The sequence below is a fragment of the Uloborus diversus genome, chromosome 2 (genome assembly GCF_026930045.1).
Source record: "Uloborus diversus isolate 005 chromosome 2, Udiv.v.3.1, whole genome shotgun sequence".
NCBI classification, from domain to species: Eukaryota; Metazoa; Arthropoda; class Arachnida; order Araneae; family Uloboridae; genus Uloborus; species Uloborus diversus.
In genome coordinates this window covers 173,246,163-173,261,464 of record NC_072732.1, presented here as the reverse complement: position 1 = coordinate 173,261,464, position 15,302 = coordinate 173,246,163, and the positions used below count along the sequence as shown (strand labels likewise).

Genomic DNA, 15,302 nt, shown 5'->3' with positions numbered 1-15,302 from the left:
CCTTTTTATAAAAGTCTAAAACCTGAATGTATGAAGTACAACTAATAGCACATTAAGCTAAATAGCATATTAAGAATCCAGAAATATTTCGTTTCCAATTAAAATGGCAATTTAAAATCAGAACTTTATCTTGACTATTAAAGAAAAAAAAAATTTGACAGAATGAACATATGCTTGATTTCAGTAACCTAAAAGAATGAAATATATTAATCCAGAGCTTAGTGTTGCAAAAAAATAAATAAATAAATAAATAAATAAATAAATAAATAAAAAAAAAAATAAATAATAATAAAAAAAAAAGATCACTAATAGCTCTAAAATTTTTACATAATTGAGAACAGTACTAAATTAATACAATGAATTGGTAATTATTTATTTACTTGTTTTACACAATACAGTTGAATGTACAAGTTGATAACAATATTTACACAATATATACTGCTTTAGTTCTTATTTCTCTCTCTCTTCAGTCGATCCGAGGAATGTTTCAACCAGGACTTAATTTTTGTCTCTACCACTTCATCCGCAATCTTCAAGTTTTTTTCAACAGTATCTGGAGAATAATTAGGAGAAAAATGAGAAAACTTTAGGGAGAAAAAAAAACATTAAGGCTTAATGCAAGAAAATTTATGTTATCTTAAAGGCTATTTTACCAATAAAATCATGGCTCTGGGTTTGACAAATATTATCACATCCCCCATTGTGAAACAAGTTAATCAAAGGTTTATCCCTTATCCCTGTCAATCTATCAAAAACATAAAAGACACCATGATCATTATTGAACTCTCAATTTAAAGCAAGGACAATACATGCCACTACAAGGGATAAAAACACGAAACATAGAAACTTATAGCTTAATAGCCACTTCTTTAGAAATTAAAGTTGGGTACTTTATTCAAAAATTTTTTGGAGGGAATTTTTTTTTTTTTTATCATTATTGCAGAAGAATACAAATTCAGTAGTATAAATTTTCACTGTATTTATTGTACACATCATTTCTTACAGAACAATTTTGAATTTGCAACTTGAATACAAAACAAACTCTCTAACACATTTTATAAGTGTAAGAAACTGAATTTCAGAAGTATTACTTCATTTGCACTTATCCCACATCTAGCCTTATTAGTGATTTAAAGACTTTGAATAATAACAGTAGCAAAGTTTATTTAGTGCACACATAGGATTTTTTTTTCTTCATTGAAAAGATGCATTATATTTTTTCATTTTTCATGTTAATGCTCTTTAAGCATCTATTCTAACAAAAAGCAATAGAATACAAAATATGAAAACAAATAGTAATGATCATATAGATTTCATGAGAAAGGTATTTGGCTAAAAATTCCTTGAAACAATAGTCTGGTTACAGCCCTGGAAAAGAATATACAACATACAAATAATTCCTTTAAAATATTGATTTCATGGTCACAAAAACATAAAGCAATCGAAGTCATACAAAATAAAAAAATAATCCGTAAGTTTAAAATATTAAAGTAACACAGAAAAACAAGTCCTTACACTTAATGAATTCCACAAATTTGGTTTTTTTTACGGCTCTTTTCCCATTGCGACCAGCCCAATTAAGCTGAGTTGAGAAAATATCACTAAGGAGAAATGTCAGTAGCCTATCTACAACATTGTTCTGCCCAATTCTGAAGGATAAGTATGAAGCCTGAAAAAAGAAACAAAAACTTTGAACAATCAATAGTTCATTTGTATAATCTTGCAATTGTGAATGATTAATACATTAACCATTTAATTGTTTTACAGAAACAAGCTGATTTTATTTAAATGAAAAATATAAAGAATGATGATTAAATTCATAGCTGCCAACATGCGAACTTAAAAAATATTACAATGTATGCTTTGGCTATATTTCCACGCTTTTTTGACCATTATAAAGCAAAGTATTAAAATTTACAGCATTATAATATTTTCAAATCCTTACCTTTACTTGATCTGAGCTTTTATAAGTAAAAAAATAAATAAATTAATAAACTTCAAACTAAGTAAATAAACTTTTATTTCTTTGAACTTAAACTTAGAAAAGTCGTCTATAAAACACTTGTTCAAAGCAATTTTTCTGTAAGTTCTTACAGATTAAAATGTTCTCCATGCTGTTATCCAATAAAGAAGTGTACAGTTCTGGTACAAATCTGCCATAAGACCGTACAATCGTACAAAGCGTCAGAAAATCTTACAATGTAAGGCTAAATCGTAGAAGTTGGCAACTATGTGAATGCAACTGCATTTTTTTGCTTCTTTTGACATTAATGTAAATAACAGCATAAAAATGACAAATTTTCAAAATAACAGCATTTTTAACTCAATTTCAGATTTTGTTTTTGACAAACTATTTTGTTCCTCACAAAAAAAAAAAAAGTATGATAATGATCAACAACAAATTTCACCTGGGGCCCAGACACTCTTGAGGACTGTTATTGAGGCCCAGAAAAACCCTAACAATCTATGTAAACCATTAAAAACATAAATCAGGCTCACAATAACTTCCAATGTGCTAAAAAAGTGACTTAGTCCAAAAGGTTAAAGATATGGTTGTCTACATAAAGATATTTTAAAATAATTTGTGTAATTCATACTTTCAAAACATTTTAGCTGATTTTCTGCGATTAGGACCTGAATTGTGGCTTGCCAGTTGTAGATCGCAGTTCTATAGAATTATTTCTGATACCAATTTTTAAAAATATATATAACACATAACTGCAGCTGCTAAGCACCTTTTACAATAACATTACGCTTTTATGCATTAAAATTTGATTGACTAATAATAGCATAAACATTTTCCCATTTTGAAGCATTATTAGCTTGGTTAACTTAGTGAACCAGGGTTCCTTGAAATTTCTGAGCTTGACTTAAATTGTGATTTAAATTAAGAGATTTTTTCTTTTTAAATCATTGATTAAAATCAGTTGATTCTATTTTCATAAATTAATTTTGCATTTTCAGACTACATAGATCCCTCTTTTTGTATGTGTAACAGATTCTCAGACTTAGCACTACTGCATATACTCCAAAATTAGTTCAGAACCAAATAAAAATTTGCAGTTTTTCTTGTACACAATGTTACATACAATTTAGTTAAGAAAGTATTTGTTCAACATACACTAAAACCATACATGATGATAGAAACTTTATCTTTAAGCAAAATCACATCCTAGTTTCAAGAATAAGCTGACTGAATCCATTAGTTCCAGGAGCGGATCCACGAGAGGGGAACTGGGGGGTACCTTCCCCTCCAAAATCCCCAAATGTACATAAAAATTTTCAGAACAGAATACAGCACAATTCTTCAGTTTTTTAAAACTTGAACTTCAAGAAAGGCACAGGAAAAGCAAGGAGAGAATTGCAAGAGCAGATTCAAATAGGAGAACTGTGGGAATGCCCCCCCCCCCCCCGTTTAAAAAACAATCCCAAGTGTACCTAAAACAGTACAGATTTTTTTTCCGGTTTTTTTAGAACATGAACTAAGGCATCAGGAGAAGCAATTAGACAATAGCAGAAGCAGATCCACGGAGGGGAACTGAGGGAATGCCCCCACCCCCCATCTCATATATACCTAAAAAAATTTACAACAGAAAGTGCAGGAAAATTCTACTTTATACTTTAACTTGACTCTTACTTTAACTTGAAGAAAAGCTCCAGAAAAACCGAGTAGAAAATAAGCAGAAGCAGATCCACGGAGGGGAACTGGAGGTAACAAATAAAATAGGCTGACTTAAGGTGGCTGTGTTACTATGCTAACCAACTTCAAAATAATTGAAACCTTCACAGAAGGCAAAAGGATTGAAATCTCAAAACAAGGCATGTAATTTTCGGTGAATCATGTATTTGAAGCTGGCATGTTTCCAAAAAATATATATTCCAGCTGAAATCATGTTGTTTGAAGATCGAGGTTGGAAAAATAGGAGCTACAAGGAAATAGCGACTAAAAAATATAGGAATTATAGGAAAGTTTTTTCATATTTATAGGAAAATATAGGAACACTTCTATGCATGGAAGTTTTTACAATTGCCTTCTTCCCAATTGAATCCATTAAAAAATAGCTACAAAGTTGCTTTTTCTTCCATTGTATGAAATATATTATGTTTATAAATGTAATTAATATCTACAAAATTTGGAAGATTTTTAAAAAAAAAATAAACAAAATCTTGTTTAAATTAAAAAAAAATTCAAACCCTGCTTTCAACTGCGTGGTACTTACCAGAGATACAAAAAGGGCATCATTGTCCAAAGCAAGCAGAAAGTTATTAAATACCTCCATACTTGCTATAGGTAACTGCACACCCTCTGGCAATTCCGGGCACCTGTTTTCTTTTCCATCTCTGATACAGTACTTTGCAGTTCTATCCTACTCAGTCGTTTCTGTATCCTTTCAAGAGTATATGAGATGTTGGCAAGGGTTTGAAGAACAGTTTCCTGATATGCTACAAGAAAGAGAATAAATTTGAAAAAACAAAAAACTATGCAATTTTACTCATATACTTGCATAATTGACATTTAAAACTTTAAAGCTTGTACTCAATTTCAGAAATATAATGAAGGAGTTTTGAAGGAGTAAAATGAGATTTTGAAGGAGTACTAACTAATGGGCTACCCTTTAATGATGTCACACTTTTTCTTGTCACAATTTCATGAACACCTCTCCCCCTCAAGGCATGACATCACTTGTGCTTCTTTGTACAACAACTGCGATTTACTAAACTTATTTCTGCTCAAGAACAGGCAAAAATCGTCTTAAAACTTGTACCCCAGACTGTATCCTCAATAAGTTAAAAATGAAGGAAAAATTGTACAAATGATGTCACCTAGAGCTTATTCAGGTGGGACACAATTAACTAAAATGCATGGCATACATTTAAAATATGCCTCTATACTTTTTAAACTTACAGGTGCTATTAGATTTTTTCAGGCACAGGCCTATGTTGACTGGAAGGCATAGGCATCATATGTTGACTGGTATCCAGGGGTGCTTTGTTAGGCGTTGCCGCGACTGAAAAAAACAAAGAAATAATGGGAAAAAACATTTTTAACAACGCAAAAAAAAAAACCTTTAGTATCATCCAGACATGGCAACCTTAAAGATACTTGTCACATTTATATGTTTTTGTTCAAGCATTACAGTAATGACACTAAACTCACACCATATCAGTTACGATTTATTCAGGATTCCTAAACATAAAATATGAAGATTAAAATATCGACTCTCTTAATCTTACCAGTTATAAGCATTTGGTAAGACCTCAGTATGCTGCTCCGTTTTGGTGTATCTTATGAAATACATCAGTTTATTGAAAAGAGTTCAAACGGCAAGCTACAAGGTTAATAAATGGGCTTTCTAATTTAAATTATGATTCCCGTGTTAGAATTCTTAATATGTAAAGTTTGGAGAAAAAGAGTCTGAGGGGACATATTCAGTTGTTTAAATGTAACAAAATGAAAGATGTTAATGGGTTAAATTTTCGCACAGAAAGCAGGAAAAGTCCATTAGAAAAACTCAAAAAGGACCCCACTGCACAATATAACGTCGACTTTTTAATCTATGATTACAGGACATAGTAAACAGATTAACAGTACCTGAAACAGGTGAATTCCTTGACATATTTGCTTTTCCTGCACTTATTATACTGGGAGATGTTGCACTTGACTCTACAAAAAAAAAAAAAAAAAAAAAAAAAAAAAAATTTAGAAACAAAAAAAAAATTAGCTTACAAGAATGAATCATTATCTAGTACTTTTGCATTTAAGCCCTGCAATAATATTAACAGCACTTAGTGAATGAACTTCAGTTAAACATAGCAGTAATGAATAAATTTCAAAGCTTAAAAAAGGTGCATGAAGATGAAGTGAGTATAATAGAATACTCATAACTGTACCTACAATATTAATTATTAAAGTCTAATTTACTTTTTCTGAGAAGATGAAAATTTATCTTAAAATCATACAATTCATTTTAAAGACTCTAGAGATCCCCACAACTATCTACTGGAAAAGATTGAAAAACAATGAAATAAAATAGAAGCAAGTCATAAGAGGTTAGTAGTGTCCCCCCCCCCCCCAAAAAAAAAGGGATGGCACATTGAGAAATACAGGAGTGGGAGCAAGGGGCATTAAAGGGTTAATTTAGAGGAGGCAAAGCACAACGCTGCCCCCCCCCCCCCAAAAAAGCTGTGTAAGTACATAAATATTGCCTTACGAGAAAAATGAGTTGGGCTCATCTCAGTATCATCAAAGTGCAGGCTGGAACTTGATAATCCTGCCGATCCTAAAAGTGCATGCATACATAAATTTGAAAAGAAATGAGGACTAAAAATACATAAATAAAAAACAATTAAAAATCAACCTTTACATGCGATGCATTTGAAACTTGCTAGCAAACTTTCATGCAAAAGCTCACACACAAAACTCAATATACAAGAAAAGTTATGTGTCAGAAAAAGTGCAGGCATACCTTGATTTTTACGCTTAAAATAAAGGAAGTTGGGGATTGCAGGGGTGGTATCGTAAAAGGATGGTTTTGAAGGATCATCCACTACCGATGTTTCATCTGTGCTAGAGCCTGAAAAATATTGATGAAATGATTATATTTTTAAGCATGTTGAAAATTTCTTCTTATGCAAGATTTTCTACAGGTTTTCAAAGCTTCCTTAATAATTATAAGCTGTCACACACACAGGAAATTTTCAAAGGGGTGGGGGGTGGTCCACCATTCTTGTATCATACTCCAACATGCATCCAAACATAATCTTTAGATTTTATCGATTGTTGGGAATAAAAACATTTATCAAAAAAATTTCGAATTAATTCTTAGCACAATTCATTAAAATTTACTAATAACAAATACTTAATTAAAATACCAGAAAGCACAAGAATGAATGTGTTTACTTTTCCATTATTGAAAAATAAAACCATCAAAGCCAAGTCATCATTATGGAACAATTTATGGTTACATATACAGCAAAATCCCTCTATAGTGCGGATACTAACGGGCCATTTTTTTTTCCGTCTGCAATAGAGAGGTGTCCGCTGGAGTATGTTTTAATGTTATTTGCATTGGAACTGGGGAATTAAAAATTGTCCGAGTAAGAGGGGTGTCCGCCTTTCAGGGGTGTACATTAGGAGGGGTTTTACTATAGTTTGTTTTGCAGGGGAAGAAAGAAAATAAATTTTATTTTTTCATTTATTGAATCTGAAATTATTACCTTTGTTTGGATTTATTTTATGTATTACATACATAGTATTATTGATAAAAGTAGGAAACAATGTTTAAAAGCACCAATAAAAGATGGAAAAGTTTAAAACGTAAACATGTTTCAGAGGCAATAGCCTCCTTCCTTAGTGCAAAGCAAGCAAATGGGATGGAACAAGGTCGTAGGCGAGTTTAAATACAAAAAGGGGAGGGGGCAGGTGAACTAATCAGACCCATTGATTAAGATTGGGGAGATATGCGGAACAGCAAAAGACTCATTACAAAGGTTATTTAAATTTTTGTAAACATAAAAGGCTTCCAGAAAATCTATTTCCCCACAGTTGTAGGTCTGCAAATAATCTTGGTCTCCAAAAAAAGGAGCAATTTAAATAACCTTTGCAATGAGTCTTTTGCTGTTCCCGTTCTCTCCAATCGTAATCGATGGGTTCAAGTTTATATATTCTGATACATCAAATCTTGCCTCAGCACTCGCTGAGATCTGATTGCTCCCCCCCCCCCCCTCCTGTATTTAAACTCTCCCATTTGCTTGCTTTGCACTGAGGAAGGAAGCCTCTGAAACATGTTTGCATTTTTAACTTATCATTTTTTTATTTGTTTATAAGTGTTGTTTCCTACTTTTATCTATTTTATACACAAAGCTCATGCTTCTTAACAGGATTATAGTCAATTTAAAAAAACTGAAGGGCGATTGAAGGGGTCCGACCCCCTGGACCATCCATCCTCGTGTGCGCCACAGCTATGAAGATAAATCAACATAAAAAATAAAAAACAAGCTAAATAAAATTAACGTTTTACTTTCATCACTTAAGTATCTAGGATTTCCCCTCCTTTTTCTTCTTTTATGTCGAAGCTCATCCGAATGGCTTGATTCGCTTACTGAATTTAATTCAGCATCTTTTGCTCTTTGTTTTGCTGTTAATAAATTATCTAAAAGAAACAACAAAATTAAGTGACAACAATTTCATTTAAGAAAATTATTCGTTTTAAAACATAAGAAATAAAATTCATCATTTCAGTAATATTGGATAGCGTAACAGAAGATCACTTTCACTTATGAAGAGTAAGCTTTGCATGAAGCTTTTATTGCTATAGATTATGTCAAGAATTTTTTTAATACTTCATTTAATAAAATCAGAAAAGCAAAAATTATTGTTAAATTGAAATATAAGCTACTTAAAAGCATGAAATTTACCACATCTATACAGAATTCTTGACAATCTATAAGAGCTCCATGTACTCTGAGGGGTATACATCTCGTTAATGGCTTTGGATACTTCGTTAGGTTTCCCATTAGGCCATTTAGATATCAATTCCTGTTCGTTAACCCAGCTTGCTGGAACGGTTTCCACTGCGGGCGTTGTTTCCTTAGGCCCTTTAGGGAACTCAACTACCAAATATCTTGTATCTGGATATAGAGGAGAAAAAATAATTTTATGCAATGATTTATAGTTTTATGAACATCTAAATATTCTGCATAGTAAAAACTAGAGACGTACCGAGCACTCAGTAACTACTCAGTTCTTGGCCCATTTGCCGAGTACTTGGTACTCGGCCGTTACCGAGTAGTTGCCAAAAATTGAATATTGTCCAAGACAGATATTAAAATTTATAAAAAAGCACGAGCATAATATTCGGCAAACATTTAATATTCAAATTTACAAATCAAATTTTAATAATAATGGTAATGCTTCAATGTAATAAATCTTTATTTTAATGTCCTCAAAGTTAATAATTTTATTAAAAATTGTGCAAAAAAGGTAAGTATAGAAAATACAGAATTTTTACATTCAAAATAGATTTTTGCTACAAACAAAAATTAGTTATAAGAAATATAAAAATACCTTTGCTTAAAAATAAAAGGAAATAAAACAACGTTAAAAGCACAGTGCAGGAACACTGCAGACACGTGTTTGAGCTCGTGGATTTAAAGGCATCTGACAAAAGTAGGATTTTTTTGTTGAATATCTTTATATTCTTTAGCTCACATTTTATGCACTGAAAAAGACGTTTCTTGTAACGCAGAAACAAGTGTCTGCAGCAGGGTTGGCAAGGTTTTGGACACAACAGTAAAACCCTGGTTTTTATTGTCCTGTCCAAAACCCTGGTGTTAAAACTGCCCAAAACTAGATTTTTAGAGGAATTATGTTGTGTGAGAAAACATCAAAAATAGAATAAAATGTATCAAAGTAATGTTTTATATTGAAATTCATTCAATGGAAAACATTCAACTTATTTATGCAGCTGATTTTAATCTAGTTTCATAGAAGTTTAATGATTAGTTAAAATTTCAATTTGTATGCATTAGTTTATTATTATTAAATAGTAACAAAATTTCCCTATGTTTGCATGTCTGCAAATGAAAGCAGGGTTGGCAAGGTTTTTACCATCCTGTTCAAAACCTTTTTGTACGCAAGTGTCCAAAACTATTTTTTAAGAAACTAGATTTTGTACCTAGAACCATAATTACTCAATTCCCCTCCCCCCTCCCTTTATCTTTTACTATTTGTGTATTTAAAAAAAACTTTCGAAAGACTACATATTTGTTGTAGATATTAAATTCAATGCCTCTTGTAACAGTTCCGTGTTTTAGAACTTTTGATTTCACCGGAAATGATTTCAGTTTCAGGCAGAGTTGGCAAGGTTTTGGAGACTACCAAAACTAATTTTAGAAAAATTGTATTCTGTGAGAAAACAACAAAAACATAATAAAATGTACCAAAGTAATGTTTTAGATTGAACATATTTATTCAATGAGAACATTCAATTTATTTATGCAGCTGATTTTAATCTAGTTACATAGAAGTTGAATTCTTTATTAAAATTTCAATTTGTATGCATGAGTTTATTATCATTATTTTTTTGATACTAGTAACCAAATTTTCCTATGTTTATGCATGTGTGCAAATGAAAGCAGTGTTAACAAGGTTTTTACCATTCTGTTCAAAACCCTTGAGCCTTAAAGTGTCGAAAACTATTTTTGAGAAACTATATTTTGTGAGAAAACATCAAAATCAGAACAAAATGTGTCAAAATTATTTTTTTGGCTATTTAGTATATTCATTCAGTGTGAACATTCAAGTATAAATATATATGTAACTTATTCATGCAGTCGATTTTAATCTAGTTACGTAGAAATTAAAATCTTCATTAAAAATTTCAATTTGTATGCACAAGTTTCTTTTCTCCCCCATAAATCAATTTTTTTGACATTTATGCATGTGTGCAAAATATAGTGCAATATTTGACTTAAATGCAATAGATTACAATTTTTTGTAGTTAGTGTAGTTACATTCTGTTAAAAATAAGAACTAAAAGAAGAACAGCACAAGTTTTATAACAAGTGTTTTATCAATTTCTTGTTCTTTAATCTACGATTTAAAAAATAATTTAAAATAATTTTCGTTAAAACATGATGTAAAACTTGTTTGCAAAAACCGTTAAAAATGTTAGTTTTTTTTTTTGTGCTTAAGTATTGCACATTTAATAACATTTGTGTAAGTTATTAAATGGGACAGAAATGAGTTGTCTTGGTACCTAATGTTGTGAACTTCCTCTCATAACTCTATCAATCGCTACTTAAGGAAGGTTTTATGTAATCAAGTTATTGGCATTTTTTTTAAAATAAAATATTTTATATAAACATTTGAGAAAAATATTATCAACTGCTCATTAATTAAACCTCAATAATGTCTATATTTTATGCATTTCGAATATTGCAGTAAACGCGAAATGATTATATTACACCCCTATAGCTTTAGCATAGTTTTGGACAGTTTAAGACAGTAAAAACCACCTGTCCTGTCCTAAACCAATTTCGGACAGTCCAAAACCCAACTCTGGTCTGCAGTGTTCCTGCACATTTGTTTTATCCGCTTTTAAAAATTATTAATGTTTGGCGGACTAGAACTATAATAGATTGGTATAATTTGTTTTAATTCCAACTTGATTAATACTTTACCAACTTTTATATATTTATTTATAATTTTAAAATAATTTTTTTGTAAAATTTCTGACATAAACAAAATTTTTTGAATGATGTCTAATTAAATTTCAGCAGGAATTTAGTTTTAAAAACTCTCTTATATGGACAAGGAGGTCTATACTACTCTTCCAATAAGTTCAAAATTCATCACATGTGCGTCGGTGGTTCTTCTTAAAACATAATTGGTACTGGGTAACTCGGCCAAAGTGCTACTCGATACGTCTTTAGTAAAAATGAAAAGGTGTAAGTAAAGGGTTCATACTCTTTTTTAAAAATAAAGGACTTTTTAAGGACTCACAAAAAAGTTTTAAGGTTAAAGAGCAGAGTACTCGATACATAATACAGTCGCCTGTCAAGCATAGGTGACGCCTGGGGTGGTAATGTGTGGTGTCATCCCCCCCCCCCCCAAAAAAAGAAAAAATTAAAATTCTACAAAAGCATAAAAACATACAATTTTCAGAACATTTTTATTACGATATTTTTCATGAATAAGTGTACAAAAGACAAATAAAACCTGTGAAAGTGTTTTAAATAACTTGCCCTAGATGCATTTTAACAGAGATGTTGACAGGTCTAATAAATTAAGTAGCATAATTTGAGTAATAAAATAACAGGTTTGCTGAAAGTAAAACAATAAAATATATACACGAAAACTGCAGTGCTTAATATGATCACTTTTACTACGAAATCACGGCTTAGACAAATGTTATGTTCATTAAGTTTGGTTTGCTATCTAATTACATTAAAAATTTCAAGCATAATATGCACATTAATTTTAAAGTATCGGCTAAAAGGAACAAAAATTTCTGACCTCTTTACTTAAAATGTTCGTGGTAAAATACTGAAATTTTCCTTTTTCGAAATTATTCATCACTATATTGGAAAGTAAAAATGCCCATTGTGTATTGAGAAGAAAATATTAAATACTTTTTGGCTAGAAAATAAAGCCTGTCTCAAATTTAAAGAAAGTTTTAAAATATTAAATTTTAAACTCTAAAAATGAAAATACAGTAGTTTTAAGAAAACCCTGTGCACAGTACATATTAATAAGGAAATAGAAATGACCAACACTATTACCAAACTAATATTTTAAATTCAGTCCAAAAAAAAAAGAAGCTTGAAATCGGATTTAATGCATCATGTCAAATAACATAACCAAAAGAATGAAATTTTAAAAGGGTGTTAAAATGATAGTGCAAAAACAGAATAATTATACTTAAAAGCAAAATGAACTGGATTCAACGTATCAAGCCAATGCAATGAATGCCTTAGAAATACCTCATAAAATAACGTAGGTGGTATGAATTTTTTGGAAAACGAACTTTTAAAACTTTCTCAATAGGATTTTGCATAACCTATACTTTGAATTTATTCTAAATAAAACGAGATAAAACATCAGTCTCTTAATTCATGAATTATTCCAACAGCAACAAAATCTGTTGAGGATGGCAAGAGAATGCATTTATGCTGAATATCCTCTATAGAAAACATTTTAAGGTTATTTTCCAAGTTCCTTACTTTGTAAACATGCAATAAACTAGAACTACAGGGATATTCAAAAAAGTCTCCTTGTTTGGAAAATGTATTCCCCAATATAAAAACTCCTTCTGTATTTTTTATTATGTTTTGAATGACTACGACTTTGTTATTTACTAAACAACAATTGTTTGGTGCTTTAGTTGAATAGTTACTAAGTGACAACGTTAAAGTTGTGAACTGCTCAGTTTCATTTTCCAACATAGAATCAATTAGAGGGCCAGAATAATGTAATCCAATGGTATTTATATTAGATATTTTAGAATTGTGAGGTAACTTATACTGCAAACAATCACCCTCAGACAAACGTCTACAAAGTTGTTCTAATGGATGATGTCCCGTGCGAATTCTGGTTTGTAATTTATACAAAAATGTTTCAAAGGCAAAGCAGCTAAAATTATCTACAGGACCAAATCTCTTAACATCTTCATCTAAATGAATTAAGGAATGCATGTTATTTACCACCATTTCCTTCCCATATAATTCTGTGCAGCCAATTACAAAGGCCTGAAGCAATTTACCAGCGTACTCTATTACTTCATTAGTTTGATTTTTCACTGTTAGAATCCTAACCGAGACACATAATAATAGAAAATGATCATATATCTTTTTTGTCAACACTCCTCTTAAAGCAATCATCCCAGTATAAACTAGGAATAAACGAAATTCAGTGGCTTTCCATCGTTTGTAGTCAGAAATGCTAGTTGGCTTCCTTGAAAATTCCCGAGTCAAATGCTTTGAAAGTAATTCTAATTTCGACGAAATTTCTGAAATATTTTGCGAACTTAAACGCCCTTGCCTGTTCTTGTTTTCTGTCCAGAAGAATATTAATCTACGCATGCTGCCCAGACAAATGCAATGCATGTAATCACAGGGAAATTGAAACACCATATCAATATTTAATTTTTCTAAAACAGATGTTTTGACATGGTGTTCAGGGTTTCTTCTGCTCCGGAAGCTAACATCATTGCGTCTGGGGGCATCATTGTCCAAAAAAACCATTCGGCCAAGAAATTCTCCTTTAACCTCACATTTGTCGCAAGAAAAACGACCATTATGACCAATTGTTGATTTTATGAATGATTTTGCAGGTTTGTCGCACAAAAAAATGCATTTCCTGCAATCAACAATATATTTGGTGCTACTGACTACAAAAGGTGTGGAACTAAGCTCAATGAATTCGTCAACAAAATCCGACAGATATTCATTAGCGTCTGTGGGTTTCCCTTTTCCAGAATACACAGCTACTACAGCTGGAGACTGGTCATAAACTTCGTTAACAATAATTAATATTGGCCAAAAATGTGTTTTCGAGCTTTTGCCCAGTACCAGTCCGTCACAATTGACTTTTAGACTTAAGTTGATTACATCGCGATTATGGTTTTGATTTTGCATCCCACTTTCAAGTTTACTTTTAATAGCATTTTGAAGACCAAAATAAACAAATTGCCCTTCTCCCATTGAAATTATATCCTTGGATGCATTCACATTAGTTTTTAACAAAGTTCTGGCATCTTTTGGCAAATTCTTATGAAATGGCTGGTTAATAGTCAACAACTCGTTAAGAGCTGTTGTAGAAATGTTATTCCGAATTGCCCACTCTTTTAATTGTTCCTGATAATTTGAATCATTAGGGCAGGGCGCCAAAATTTGAAGGGGTTTACTTGGACCGACAGAAACAGATTCGTCAAGTTGAAATTCGAAACTGTTCGAATCCGAGTCGTAGTAAAATGAATACGAACATGAATCGAAAATTTCATGTTCTTCAGATATTTCTGGTAAGTCTCCCGCTCCATCCTCAGAACTAGACTGGGCAGAAACTGTAGAATTATAAACATTTAATAAAGGCGGATCAATTTCGCCAACGCTAGAATTTGGAAGATTTTCACATTTTTCATATCGAATTTTTTTTTTTTTGTTTTTCTAATTCTTCGTGTTTAATTCGACGCAAATGTCTGTCGGAGTAACATTTATCCATTTTTAATTGTTAAATGAAAAAAAAACAAGTGTACTCACCTTTTACGACTGACATTGAAGCAACAACAACCTTCACAGAGAACGCAATTCGACTGAACTGCAGTTCCCGCCTAAATAACCCAATAGCCCATATTTTTAATGCGCAGCGGATGAATATTAGAAAGAACCCCTTTTCATAAGTTCCGCCAACAACGAACGGTATTTTACCCATTTTTCTGGTTTTAAATTAATTGAAATGAACAATTACAGAAGATTTTTTGTGTTTTTCAAGGTTTTAGAAACAAATCTTAAAATATAATGAAGGAACTATATTTTTCATTTGGCTCGAATGAACCCTAAGAATGAAATGTCTCCTTGACGTCAGTGAGTCCATCTCCTCGATGTCCTAAGGACCAATCAGAGGGCCAAGCCTGGTAAGAGTCCTAAAAAGGTCAATGAGGTGTCGTCGCAGGGACCAAATGAAACCCGCGTGGTAAGACCAATTGGAAAAATGAGGTTTTATGATTAATTAAAACTTTTTTTGAAGTAAATATACGTTTTTCACCTATTTTCAACGATTTTTTCATCTTTTGACTCATTTT

The 15,302-nt window shown here is 31.5% G+C and overlaps 2 protein-coding genes across 2 annotated transcripts; both read right to left on the bottom strand.

Annotated features, from left to right (window-relative positions):
• Positions 1-401: 401 nt before the first annotated feature.
• LOC129217503 (uncharacterized) lies at positions 402-4,331 on the bottom strand. Its single transcript, XM_054851814.1, has 3 exons — positions 4,221-4,331; positions 1,516-1,669; positions 402-553 (listed from the first exon to the last, which is right to left on the bottom strand). The coding sequence occupies exons 1-3, from the start codon at positions 4,278-4,280 to the stop codon at positions 444-446; spliced, it is 324 nt and encodes a 107-aa protein (XP_054707789.1). The 5' UTR covers positions 4,281-4,331; the 3' UTR covers positions 402-443.
• Positions 4,332-4,914: 583 nt separating this feature from the next.
• On the bottom strand, positions 4,915-14,932 carry LOC129216663 (uncharacterized). Its single transcript, XM_054850880.1, has 7 exons — positions 14,761-14,932; positions 8,419-8,631; positions 8,022-8,153; positions 6,468-6,575; positions 6,213-6,281; positions 5,594-5,665; positions 4,915-5,009 (listed from the first exon to the last, which is right to left on the bottom strand). The coding sequence occupies exons 1-7, from the start codon at positions 14,930-14,932 to the stop codon at positions 4,915-4,917; spliced, it is 861 nt and encodes a 286-aa protein (XP_054706855.1).
• Between the last annotated feature and the right edge of the window lie 370 nt (positions 14,933-15,302).